This window comes from Chiroxiphia lanceolata, chromosome 6 (genome assembly GCF_009829145.1).
Source record: "Chiroxiphia lanceolata isolate bChiLan1 chromosome 6, bChiLan1.pri, whole genome shotgun sequence".
In the NCBI taxonomy this organism is placed as follows: domain Eukaryota; kingdom Metazoa; phylum Chordata; class Aves; order Passeriformes; family Pipridae; genus Chiroxiphia; species Chiroxiphia lanceolata.
In genome coordinates this window covers 27,826,312-27,839,930 of record NC_045642.1, presented here as the reverse complement: position 1 = coordinate 27,839,930, position 13,619 = coordinate 27,826,312, and the positions used below count along the sequence as shown (strand labels likewise).

General features: G+C 48.1%; 1 protein-coding gene and 1 long non-coding RNA gene across 2 annotated transcripts in view; one reads left to right on the top strand and one right to left on the bottom strand.

Moving 5' to 3' along the window:
- Nucleotides 1-1,175: 1,175 nt before the first annotated feature.
- Nucleotides 1,176-2,854, bottom strand: LOC116787846. Its single transcript, XR_004357471.1, has 2 exons — nucleotides 2,754-2,854; nucleotides 1,176-2,117 (listed from the first exon to the last, which is right to left on the bottom strand). It is a non-coding gene; the product is annotated as an uncharacterized LOC116787846 (long non-coding RNA).
- Nucleotides 2,855-3,685: 831 nt separating this feature from the next.
- CDAN1 (codanin 1) overlaps nucleotides 3,686-13,619 on the top strand; it is a 35,569-nt gene continuing 25,635 nt past the window's right edge. Inside the window, exons 1-3 of the mRNA XM_032689772.1 lie at nucleotides 3,686-3,817; nucleotides 6,303-7,003; nucleotides 8,545-8,769. Coding sequence (XP_032545663.1) covers nucleotides 3,722-3,817; nucleotides 6,303-7,003; nucleotides 8,545-8,769 — 1,022 coding nt within the window. The 5' untranslated portion in view covers nucleotides 3,686-3,721. The remainder of the gene's footprint in view (nucleotides 3,818-6,302; nucleotides 7,004-8,544; nucleotides 8,770-13,619) is intronic.

Genomic DNA, 13,619 nt, shown 5'->3' with positions numbered 1-13,619 from the left:
CAACAGGTTAATTTGGAAAGCTTGTAACAACACAGACTCAGAAATCTGACTTAGAAGGATTAGGTCTTTCTCATTCTTCAACCCAGCAATTTATTAATGTCTGTCACACACACAATCTCCTTTTCTTAAGGTAAACCTAAAAAAGAGAACCTTCTCTTCTTCAAGGCATTAATACCAACTGAGAGTGTGCTGTACATGTATACTTTTTACTTTTGTGAAATATTTGCTTCTTTTACGCCATCTATGATACTGAAGAGAAACACTTGCTAACACCTTGACTGCCCTGTGTTCATGTTTTAGCAGGCAGCAGCTGTTGGTTTCTGAAGTGCAGGTGTGTGAAATCAGTCCACTGTAATGGTATAAGGGCAGAAGTGAAAAACTGAAATGTACGTTTTCATATGGTACAGCGTTCTGTCACGGTTGACTACAAAAATTACATACTTTACCCTATGATCACATATTCTTATGCTTCTAGAAGAGAGACAATTGGGTTGCCATTCTCTGCATCAGTTGTATTTGCTAAATTCGTGCAGCAGGAACGCTTGGGCAAACTAACTGTAAAACTAGAGGCAGCTAGTCATTGCTATAGGCCACATTTATCTGTAGGACTTTAATGTTGGTGATAAATGCTTAAGAAGTCAACCTGCATGATTTTTCAGGTCACTGGACAAAATTGCAGGTGAGAGTGCTTTTGTTTCCCCTCCCGTACGGACACCAGATGTAAGAACACCACCTCAGCTACTTCTGAACTGAGCAAAGTAAGAGCAGCCGTATTTCTCCATTTTAATCATATGACAAAAAACAGACTACCCTGCTAGTGCAGTAAACAAAATGTCTCTGAGGAGAAGGTGCATTTGACAAGCTGAGAATGAACAATAGCCAAGGGAACAATGCTGTATGAATTCTGAGGATTAGATTCATGAATCAGCAGCTCAGTCCTAAACCATTCCACAGAATAAGCAGGTATCTCAACTCTTACTGGGATGCCTTGCACAGCACAGACTTAAAAAACCCAACAACAGCAAGCAAACACCCACAACTTTATAATTATTAGAAAAAGGAAGTACTTAAAAACCAACTACTTCTGAGGTTTGTTTACTCAAAGAACTAAGCAACTTGCCTTAAGACAGCTCCTGGTGGTCAGTAACCATAATGTTACTTTTTCTACCCCACTCTCATGCCTTTTAGTTTTCAAAAGGTGACATGAAACAAAGGATGATACAGACAAAAGTCTTACTCAAATGTTTGATTTTTTAAGAGGATAAAGAAAACAGAAGAAAATTATTAGCCAACTGCAACAGAGTTAACAAACGGGAGACTGGTAATTAGTGTTTAATGCCACCCTATAGCAAAAATGTTTCCCACTGGGAAAAACACAGGAGCAAGTCCACTTTGCTCCTTCAGTCACAGGCCGGAGCAGAACATACAAACAGCACCTAACACCACAGTCACTTTACATATATTCAAGTTTTTACACATCTGCAAAGCAGAAGTAGTAGCAGCCATTGGATGTTCTTTCTTATGGTTCTCACAGAGGGCCTAGAAAACTCGGAGGGACCTGGTTCTTGTGCCATGGAGCTGGAGCTGCTGCTGCTGCTTCTGCTGCTGCTTCCAGCCACCTGCACTCTACCTCTGTCCTCAGGAGGGGAGATCTGGGGGGAACCTGGGCTCAGGTACCCAGCTGTGGTCTGAGTAGAGGCGTGGCATGTGTGGTTGGGCCAGTGTGTTTTTCACATAGACGTTTTTGATAGCAACAAGCGTATGCGCCATGATGCTGATGCTGTTACTCAGATCCTGCATGCCTTGCTGCAGCAGCCGAAGATTGTGGTTGACGCTGTCAAAGCCAGACTGATCACCTGCATCTGGGTCTGCTGAATCTGCAGTAGGTCCTCTTCAGTTATTTCATTTGGTCTGCCTGAGACCTGCCTTTGTTTTGGCTTTACTTTCCCAGAAGAACTACTGCCTGATGTCCCTAGAAAAGGCAGTTCTTGATAGGTGAAACCACAACCAGTCCTCAGAGCTTTCTTCTGGCTCTACCACCTTCACTACTATTTCTTCTTTGAGGTTCATCTTCTCAACACTGCATTGATGAGATGGGCCAGGATTGCCATTAAACCCTAGAGGAGAGGGGGGAAGAGGAAAATCAAAGGAGAGCCAGTGAGAAACTTCATAACCTCGATGGTCCAGTGAAATGTGTTTTCATCCACTAAGCACTAACATTAGTCCTTGAACAAGACTCTCATACTAATGGTATCTTTGATGCTTTTAGAATACACCTCGGTAGGTGGGAAGAAAACCATAAATATGCATTCACCAATTACCCACATTACAGATCCTTTACCAGCCCTACCATAGAAGCTGAACTTTAGGTTCCAAGAGACAAAGTTCATTGAAAGCTCATTACACACTCTACTGTGCGCCAAGTAACCAGTAAGAGCATTGATGAAACACCTGATAGCAAGAAATCCCATGGTATTGAAGGTGATCATTTCAACGTGCTAGCGCAATGTCTCTGCCATACAGTAACTTATGTACTCGCAGCACTTTGCACTGGCAAGAACTGTGTGCTGCCATGGCTTTTTGGCTTTTGCATTTGCGAGAATAAGTACTGCAACGGTGAAGATCAGTGGCAGGTTCTAACGGCTCGACGATGAGCAGCATCTGCTACAGGACAGGGTTTTACTCCTGGGTGATGTTTTGGTGCACTTTTATGACCTACAGCACAAAGCTCGCAGTTCAGCGTGCGTGCACACACGTTTGGCATTTCCAAGGACAGAAGGTGGCTATCCGAACCAGACATTTCCAGCGCGGCCGGTGCCCGTCAGGAGCCTGCGCGCAAGCAGCGGGCGGACAGGCGCCGACCCGCCGCGCAAGAGAGCGCGGGACGCCGGGCGGAGGGTCCGGGGCGGTGCCGCGGGGGTCGCTCCCGCACTCACCCATGTCCCCCACGACGGCGCCGGGCAGCTCCAGCGTGTCGATGCCGCCACGATGGGCACGGCCTCGGCGGGCAGCAGGGAGCCATAGGCGCGGCGCTGGCGGCGGGCGGGCGGCGCAGGCGGCAGCTCCTCGGGGGCCAGAAGGAGGCCGAGGGCGGGGGGGCCCGGCGGCCCGCAGCCCTGCGAGAGGCGGCACAGCTTGCTGCGGTCGCGGCGCTTCAGGTCCCGCCAGCGCTTCTCAGGTCCTCCACGTCGCGGGGGCAGGCAGCCACCGGGTTCACCTTGTGCCGGATCAGCTCCCACACCTTCCTCTTCTGGCCCGGGGAGGCGCGGCCGGGTCCCGCCGCGAACAGCAGCTGTTCGTGCTTCAGCACCTGTTCGATCAGCACCTCCGTCTCCGCCTCGTTGAAATTCGCCTTGCGCCGCTTGGGCGAGTCCTCGGCCATCCTCCGCCGCGGGGGCTGGCGGGCGGGCGGGCGGGCGGGTGCGGAGCCGCGGGGGGGGCGCCGCTGCCCTTCCCTCCGCCCCGGCTCGCGGGCGCCGCCGCCGCTAGGCCGGGGCCCGAGTCCTGCTGGGGAAGCAAATACCGCGCATGAGAGGAAAAGACGCGCACGGACCGGCGCAGGCGCCCCGTGCCCCGCGTGTTGACATGGGGAGGGGGCGCGGCCCCTGCCCGCCTCCCCGGCGGGAATCCCCGCTCGGCACCGCCCCCGCGGGAAGGGGGGACACGCCGGGCCCGCCCCCGGCGCGGGTTGTGCGCGTGCTCGGCGGGAGCGCGGCCGGGAATGGCGGCGGTTTTGGAGCTGCTGCTGCAGGAGGAGGTGCCGGTCAGCGCCGTGGTGCGGTGGCTCCAGCACGGTCCCGGCCACCGCCCGGCTGAGGTAACGCGCGGCGGGTCGTCGGCTCGCCCTCCCGCAGCGCCCCGGCTCCGGCGGGGCCGGGCCCGCCGCCGCGCCACTCCCCCAGCGCCCTCCGCCGCCGCGGGCCGGGGCCGAGCGGGAAAGTTTGTGCTCCTCGGCAGTGGGGCCGTCCAGTCCGCGCTGCTGTGAGGGACGAAGCCGCGCGGGTCGGCCCAGGCCCCGGGTCGGTGCCGTTCTGCCGCCGCGCACTAGGGCCGAGCTCCCGTCCGACACCGGCGGCACCGCCCCCGGCGCGGGCGGGCTCCGGGCAGAGCGGCGGGAAGGCGAGGCCGCCGGCGGGATCTACGTTGGGAGCTGCCAGGCGGGGAATCCCGCTAACATCCGCGGGGCTGAGCCCGCCAGCCGGGCGGGAGCAGCGGGGGATCGTGCCGGGTGCCGGCGCACAGCGCGGGGGGGCGAGGGGCGGCGGGGCGGCGCCGCGCCCCTGGTGTGTCCTGAGGAAACGCGGGTGACAGGACGGGGTGACGCTTCCGCGTCTTTGTCGGGGAAGGTGGCGGTGAGAGAAAGACGAGGCGCTTGGCTGCCAGGGCTTGGCGGTGGTTCTATGCAAGCGCTAGCGCGCCTCCCGGCTGGCCCGCCTGGGTGTTGAGGAGGATCTTTTTTGGGGCTGGATGAGGGTGCTTGTTGGTCGAGTTTTGTAATGGGATATGCCTGGACGATTTGGGTTCTCGTGGAAATAAAAACATTGTAACCAGAGGTGGACTAGGACTGCCTATATTTCACTAATAACATAGAGATACAATTTGTTTTTAAAGCATTTTCTGCCTGAGCCCCTCATGGCGTGTTACCTAGTGTTAAAATCAAAACTCACTGGTGTCATCCACATGAGTTTGCTGAGTATCATTGTCATCCTAAACGTGCGTGGGAAGAATGGACTAGCAGCTTTATGCTGTGTGGTATTTCTTCAACTGTGACTTGCAGAAGCAGGTCTGTGGAGGTTAAGAAGTTTGAGATGCTGGCAGCTCAGCTAGCGCTGCGTAGGCAAGGGGTGAGGAGGCCGAAAAGTTTGCCCTTGCAAGGGAATTGCTCACTGCCTTTTGCTGCTGGGAGAAGCTCAGTTACTTCACCACGAGAAAGCAAGTACGAAGTTTGCAGCAAGTACGAAGCTGCAGTTTGCTGTAACCCAAACATGGAGGAACCAAACCTCAGTTAACTTAGACAGAGAAAGATGAGTGAATGCAGGTTGTGCTCTGAAAAGCTGCAGAAAGTACCTGACCTTATGCATGGTATAGACTAATTATCTTGTGCCTCTATGCTAAACTCGGGGGCACACAAGAAGATGGTAGGCTACGTCTTGCTCTAGCTTTCATGGCAGTTTCAGACTGGAGATGGTCTTCTGACACCTCACAGGGATTGTGCTCTGACCTGTGTTGGAATCTCATGTTCTTCCAAGAAGCTGAATTGGTCTCACACTTTCAAATATGAATTTCAGCATAGGTATTGAGGATTGTGAGAGTCCAGTCATAGGCATGCTTTCACTGCCTTCTTTCATGCAAAAAACCACCTTCAGAAATAGCATTTGCTTTTTTGACTTTTCATCTAGTAGAGGTGTGAATATAAATTAACTGGAGTACGTGTACAATGACTTTAATATTAGTAAGGAATAAGTTGCTGCCTATGAGAACTTCTGTTGTGGCAAATGTTGCTGAATCCCATTGAGAGGAGACAGAAACCTGGTGCAGTGTTATGAACAAAAGAATTTTTATCAAGTTTAGAAAGCTTTGAACTATGCATGTAACATGAAATCTCTTTTTGTCTAGATTTACCCTTGTAAGAACACCACTACCTGTTTAGATTTTAAATGTGTTGAGTCAGTGGTGGGTTTTTTGTTAAGTTTCTTAAGTATAAACTTCATTTGCCTTAAGGTTGCAGAATTTCTGTTTAGACCTCTCTGAGACCTAAAGGGAGGAAAATTATTTAATTGAAAGGGAAGAACAGCTTTGGTCTTGTATTTGGCACTGCAGGACTCTGAGTGCTTAAACAGTTGTTATAGCACCCCTCTGTGGGAGCAAGTGGCATTTATAGACAAAGAGGGGACAGAGAAGTTGCAGATTTTAGATTTTTCTATTAGAATTAGCTGCTTTCAGTATTGATGTCTTTGAAATGTTGAATTTAGGGGTACCAGTTGCTCCAAGTTCTCCCTGGCCATAGCTTCAGGGAGTATTACTGGTGTTTCCATGGAACAGTTCCACTGTTTCCCAGTCAGAGACCAAAGTGAATGACTCCATCTGAAAACTCGTGCCAAAATTGCTTGTGTGGAAGCTGATCTTCAGATCTGTGACCAGTGCTAAGGTTGCTTGAATTTCAGTGACCTATTTTGCCAAGTCGTGTTGTTTTTTATTATGTATTGCAATCCCACAGTTACTACTTAAATGAATCTAAGTACATGGACAGAAAGAAAAAGGTGGCTTCTTTTATATTGATTCTTTGTCCTCTTTTCTTGTAGGAAAACCACATCCATGACAAGCTGGTATCTCTTAGTTTGCTTCAGAAAGATTTTGTGCCTTTTCTGCTAAATTTTTTAAGGGAGCAGACCAGCCAGATTCTGACTAATGGACCCTCTACTCCTGCTAAAACACCTAATTCCAAGGCCCATGGGAGCCAAAGGACAGGATCAGAAAGGAGAGCAGGCCATGCAACCAGCAGCCGAGTGCAACTCTTTTCCCGAAGGACTTCAGTGACTACCTGCACCACAGATACCAGCTTTTCTCCTGCTACAGCATCCAGCAGTTCCTCTTCCTTTTCTGGGTCAAACCTCTCTAGCCCTTGTGGTGATTTCCCAAGCGCGGTGTCCAGTAGCAGCCCGAGCTTTGGGTACAGCCCTGTGCTTCACCACGGGGAGAAGCGGTCATCTCAGAAGGCCAGCTTGGGGAGCTTCCTTACAGCCACGCCGGAAGCCCTGCCAGCGAGACGAGGCCGAAGGAAAGGAAACAGCTCAGTTGGTGCCTCTGGCCGGCAGGTAGCTCGGGATCTGGGGCGTTCCCTTGCTGAAGAGGAAGATGGAAAGAATGACAGTGTATTGTGGAGTGGAGGGAGAAGGAAGCGGAGTGAAGTGCCTCTTGATTCTGCCAGATCCCCACCCAGCCAGCTAAACCTAAACAACTTGGAGGAGTTCCCACCCATGGGTGCTGCCTCTGGCTGGACAAAGTAAGAGCAAGTCTGCCTCGCTGTCTCATTTGGATTGTGCTGCAGGTTACTGTTTTTTGACTAACTCATCCTGTTGTGCGTGTCCAGATGCAGAAGATACTGTAATACACAATGCCTGGCTCCTTGGTCAGAACTGCTTTCTTGTGGTCACCATGTAGGGAGGGGAGTATTGCTTTAATGGGTAGCCAGGTTTCCACTCTCTGAACTCACCCAAGACTCCTCTTTAGCCTCTCGCTTGGGATGCTGCCTGCAGCTTACCGGTGCACGGTCCGGCTCATGTTAAGCCAAGAACATCTTTGTCCTTGCATGTTCTAACAACTCAGCGTTTTCTTGGCTCTTCACATTTCTCATTTAGCATAACAGCAGTTGTTAAGGAAGAGTAGTCTTAGAAGGCTCTTCAGCTCTACTGATGCTATCAAAGAAGCTTTTGGATTGACATTCTGTGGCTTCTGGCAGCAGATGTAGTGTGCAGCTTTGTGCTGTGTGATCATGGACAAAATAGCTGGCTGTATTCTTGGTCTGCAGCAAGCCCTGGTCGCCTTGGTGACTTTGGTTTAGATTCTGGGCAGCTGTTTGTGTTGCCTCAGTCCTTTTATCTTTCTCTTTTACTCTTTAAAATCCTCTTTAGCAAATACAAGGCTTTCATGTCAGCCTGTTTACTCCATATATCAGTCATTGGTCTCTGAAAGTGGGACTTTCTAGTTGGACATGCAAAATTCCAACTGAAAATTATTAATGTGTGAGTCTGTACAGCAGATCCAGATGCTGAGTCCAGACGGTGCTCTAGATGAGGCTCTTTGGCCAAGGGAGATAAAGTGTGTTTCCAGCATAGACAGCATCTCTTCCTCAATTACATTATGCTCAACTAGGAAAAAGAAGGAGGAAGGAGGTCACGGAGTGTTTGGAAGTCAATGCTATATGGATTTTGAAAACACTGTATCAATGAATATGTAACAACCAGCAAATCCTTGAGAAGTGTAATGCTTTATGTTTCTGTGTCTCGTTTCCAGTTTTTTAGTGCTTTTTAGTAGTTTATGGAATCTCTTCTTGAAGGATAAATCTTAAGTAGTTTATGCAGGAAGGATGAGTTTCCTTAAACTTAAAGGACCTATTGTAACTTCAGAGCCTGGACTCTTACACAGACAGCGATGGACAATGCACCTTGATTGGTTTTGGTGGTTTTTTTTCTCTTGGTCATGTTAGAAACTCATTCACCGTCAGTTTCTTACTAAAATGGGGCATATCCTGTCCTCTCAAATTAGAACTGTTTAGAAGGATTGTGTGGCACTGTGTTATCTGTTAATAAATTTTTCAGCAGGGTCAGCAGGTGGTTTTTAGCAGTCTGTACCTTCACGACTTTTATTCAGTGACCAGAATAAAATCAATAAGTATATATACAGTTTAGAAATTCAGTATCCTGACTCCATATCCATTTTATTTTAGCATTATTTCTCTGCAAGAGTTGCATGCATATCTCTCTTGAGACCTAATTTTTTTGTCGTTTACCTTGTTTTTAGTGGCATTGCTTCTCATTTTTTCAGCAAAAGCAAACCATCGAGGCGAATCAACCCAACTCCTGTAAGTGCTGAGCGCCCCCTCTCAAAACCAAAGACGTGCTTCACTTCTACTCCTGTTAGTCAGTCTCCAGCTGCTCGGTTGTCATCTGGGTCAAGCCTTGAGGCCTTTACCACTGTCCAGGAAGGAAACCTTACATCTGTGATAAGCAACAGCCTTCAAGAGGAGAGGGAGATGCTGAAGAAAGAACGGTACAGTCTGAGCAGGGGGGTGATAGGCTTGTATTGATTCTTAATTCCCTTGTGTCCTAGTTCTGGCCAGGATAGAGTTAAGTTTGGCAGGAGGGGACATGGCTGGGACCCAGGGGTTATTCTATACCACCTCATGTCATTTTCTGGGGACTGGAAAGGGCTCTCTTTTGGGTCAGTGTAGTGTACTAGAGGGAGCAGTTGGGTATTCAATATTGTTGGGAGGTGTCTGTGTGAATCATTCAGCTCTTTCTTGTACCCTCTGTCAGTAGTATTGTTGCTGTTACTGTTCGTTTTCTCATGACTTTGCTGTTTCCCATAAATTGTTCTTAACCCAACCTATGATCTTTACCTTTTTTGTCTCCAGTTCTCCTCTCCATCCTGCCACAGGGGGAGGGGAGAGCAAGTGAGCAGTGCATGATTTGGAGAGGCTGAGTGAGAGCACTGAGCTGGGGAGTACCACTCCTAAACCACAACAACTTTATTTGGTGCCCAGTGTGGGACGCAAAGGGTTGAGAGAACAATAGATCTGCCCAGAGTGGGCTGGAAACAAGTTTGATCTAACCATTTGTTGTATTAGGTCCAGAGCCACTGGTCCCAATGTTGCTTGGTCTGTTCATGTTCTTGTGGTACCTAACCCTGTATATGTTTCTGTAAATACACTATCTACCCATCATCATGCTCTGTCAGAGCAGGGAGAGGGATCAGGATTGCTTTGTTGATGTACTGTGAGATATCAGTTTATGACATGATAACATTAAGGGCAATGAGGGTCATTTGGGATGTGTCTTCAGTGTTGTTCTCCTACCCTTTCCTCGCGTCCTACCTCTGGGAGTCCATTAATAATGGTACCCAGTCTGTGAGGAGAACAGGGGAGGATGATTTCTCCCAGCTTTTCACCCCTTTTTCTCCTTCAGGCCTGTTATAACAGCTTTTGAGAATTTTGAATTTCCTTTGGATGTTAAGGGAAGCATATTCTTGTTGATATGTCTGCTATGTCTCCTCCGTAAAATCTACACCATGTTTAGAGTCAATATGGTCAACATCATGTCTGGAGTCAGGACAGAACAAGATGTGAAAAATGTTCTCTACACTTCAGGCAGGGAGAATGGTCCTTCCTGGAGTCTCTGGCAAAAAGTACCCGTGGAGACTCAAGGATGGAGTTGGGGATACAAAGGATCCGAGGCCTGTTACATCCGAACTGAAAAAGAGATCCTAACATCTTATGAAGGGCTTTGAGCAGCTTCAGCAGTGATTGGCACTGAAGCACAGCTCCTCCTGGCATCTCAACTACCAGTGCTGGGCTGGATGTTCAAAGGGAAAGTCCCTTCCACACATCATGCCAATGCTACGTGGAGTAAGAGATTGCTCTGATCACACAGTGAGCTTGAATGGAAAACCCTGGTTGCCCAGGGATATTGGAATTCGTCATGAACAGGCCCAAAGGTGAGAATTTTGGACTCTCATCATCAGAGGAGAAGGTGACGTGCTGAGGAGGCCCTACCATATACTCAGCTACCAGAAAATGAAAAGCAACACTCTCTCTTCACTGACTGTTCATGCTGTATTGTAGGGATACATCGAAAATGGAAAACTGCCATATGGAGTCCTACACAGCGACTCACAGAAGCTGTTGAGGGACCAGGTGGATCAAGTCAGGTTGCAGAGCTGAAAGCCGTCCAGCTGGCTTTAGATATTGCTGAATGAGAGAAATGGCCAGCTCTCTACCTCTACACTGACTTGTGACACAGAGGTTAATCCCATCTGGGCTGCTGAACTGTGGCAAGACATTGCTGCCTGGGTAGAGAAGCTGACTGTGAAAGTTCATCACGTAGATGCACATGTACCCAAGAGTTGGGCTACTGAAGAACATCTCAACAATGGACAGGTGAATTGGGCTGCCAGGATCAAAGTGTCTCGGGATCTGGACTGGCAATGTAAGGGTGAATTATTTCTGGCTTGATGGGCCCTTGATGCCTCAGGTCATCAGGGAAGAGGTGCAACATGGAGATGGACTCATGATTGAAGGGTGGATTTAACCATAGACACTATTTCCCAGGTTATCCATAACTGTGAACCATGCACGGCAGTCAAACAGTCCAGGCGGGTAAAGCCTTTGTGGTATGGTGGGTTGAAATACGAATATGGGGAGTCCTGGCAGATTGATTGCATCACACTCCTGTAAACCTGCCAAGGCAAGTGCTATCTGCTGACAATGGTGGAAACAACCACTGGATGGCTGGGGATGCACCCTGTGCCACTACCTGGAACATCATCTTGGGCTTTGAAAAGCAAGTCCTGTGGTGACATGACACGCCAGAGAGAATTGAATCAGACAATGGGAATCATTTTAAAAATAGCCTCATAAACACCTGGGCCAGAGAGCATGGTATTGAGTGGGTATATCGTATTCCCTATCATGCACCAGCATCTGGGGAAAGTTGAATGGTACCATGGACTGTTAAAAACCACATTGCAGGCAATGAGTGGTGGAACCTTCAAACATTGAGCAAAGGCCACCTGGTTATTTAACTCCAGAGGCTCTACCAGTCGAGCTGGCCCAGCCCACTCGAAACCTCCACGTACTGTAGAAGGGGATACAGTCCCTGTGGTGCATATGAGGAGTATGTTCGGGAAGACAGTTTGGATTAGTCCTACCTCAAGCAAAGGCAAATGTATCTGAGGGATTGTTTTTGCTCAAGGATGTGGGTGCACTTGGTGGGTAATGCCAAGGGATGGGGAAACGTATGTACCTTAAGGGGATTTGACTTTTAGGTGCGAACAGTCTGTAATTTTGAATTATATATTATTGGTTGCTGAATGACGCTGCCACTGTATGTCATAACTACCATGGACAATGAGTATGGACTGCTCCAGACACACCAGTCATGAGTTCCTGATGCAGCTTGGAATCGCCTGACAGCACACCACCCCTCTTGCCCTGGATGGATAGAACCCACGGTCATGGACAAAATGAACTCAACAGACGTCTTGGAGGGACAGCCATTGACTATGGAAATGATACGCATGCTTGTGTATATATGTACATGTATGTATATAGTTGGAAGGTGTAGGATTTGGACATGATGTAGATGGTACTGAATAAAGGGTGGATAATGTCCTGGTTCCAGCCAGGCTGGGGTAATTTTTACAGTAGCCAGGAGAGTGCATGGCTAGGACTCAGAGGTTATTCTGTACCACCTCCTATCACTTTCTGGGGGCTGGGAAAGAATTCTCTTCTTGTTCGGTGTAGCGTGGAGAGAGCAGTTGGGTATTCTCTATTATTGGAGGGGTTCTGGTTGAATCGTTCACCTCTTGCTTGTACCCTCTGCCATTAGTGTTGTTGCTGTTAGTATTTGTTTTCTCATGTCATTGCTGTTTCCACTGAATTGTTCTTATCTCAACCCATCTTTTTTACCTTTTGTGCTTCCAGTTCTCCTCTTCATCCCACTTCAGGGGGAGGGGGAGAGGGGAAGGGAGCAAGCAAGTGTTTTGGAGAGTCTGAGCGAGAGCACTAAATTGGGAAGTACCATTCCTAAACCATGACACCTTGTCTTAAGGTGGTACTGATATCAAGGTGAAAATGACCAAAAGAATATCCAAGACATATATAGGTGGCCTTAAACTATAATTTACCTAATGTCAAGTGTGACTCTGTTATCAGACTAGCATATTAATGCAGCTAGCTCATGTTTGTCATTTTAGAGGTGTGCTGACTCTGAAACAATGACCCTCACTTCAGAAGTTTAGTCAGTCCTCATTGCTTTCATGAGATTTCTTCTTCATGGGCTTGCATGCGTAGCTATCTCCTGTGCAGCTGTCCTTAGATCGTGCAGGCAGAGTGTGTGGGTTCGAGCTGGTGTAATTAGGCTCTGTTTGAAAATTGCACCAAGACTTATCAGTTTGAAGAAAATGAGTTAACGCTGCAAGTGTAGTGAAAGTGTGATTTAATGATTTTTTAAGGTAGGCAGGCTAGCAGAAGCTTGCAGTCAGAGAAAACAGGACATGGGTAGCTTGAGATTCTGTTTCAAACTATTGAAACAGTAACTATTGAAAATTGCTGTGAGATGAGGTGAATTCTAGCTTCTTATTTTGTCTCTCCTGTTCAGTTAGCGTGTGACTTTCATCATCTGTAAAATGATATCACTGTTAGTCTGTGAAGATTTATACTTCAGAAAAAAAGCAAAGCACAGAAATAGAGAAACTATTGTTTGTAATTGCTGGCAGAAGTGTTGCTGTTCTTTGTAGGTTTTGTTCTTGGGGAAGTTCCTCAGGACACATGGGTGGAATTCTTTTCCTGCTAAGCCTTGCAGGTCACTTCAGTGGGTCCAGAACTGGCTGAAACACATCCAGTAGAGACTAATGAATTACTGTTTGTACTGGACCTGTAGTAGAACTGCTCAGGATTCAAACCTGCCTCTCTGCACTGAAGTGAAGCACCTATTCCGCTGAATTCTACCTGAAATGTCCCAGTAATCTATATAAGCTAAAGTGAGTGAAATAGCAGGATACGGTGGGCTGGATCTTGCAGGAGGTGATCTTGTCTGACCCATCATGCTTGAAAACTGGGAGCTGCTGTTGTGTCCTCTGTACTGGTGGTAAAGTGAGGTACAAAACTAACACAGCCTCGAGACGGCTGGGTCACTTTGAGCAAGGGCAAAAGGTGAATTTTATGTTGAGGTAGATGACAACAATGAGGCAGAAGTGAAACAGAGTCTAACTGCATTATTAGTCTTACTTTGGTGGGTTTACAAAGTGCTTCATAAATAATTTTCTTCAGTTCGATCAGTTTGGGTGCTTATGTTTGCTGCAAGGGAGCTGTTATTTAGTAATGTTTCTGTTTCCATTTTGGG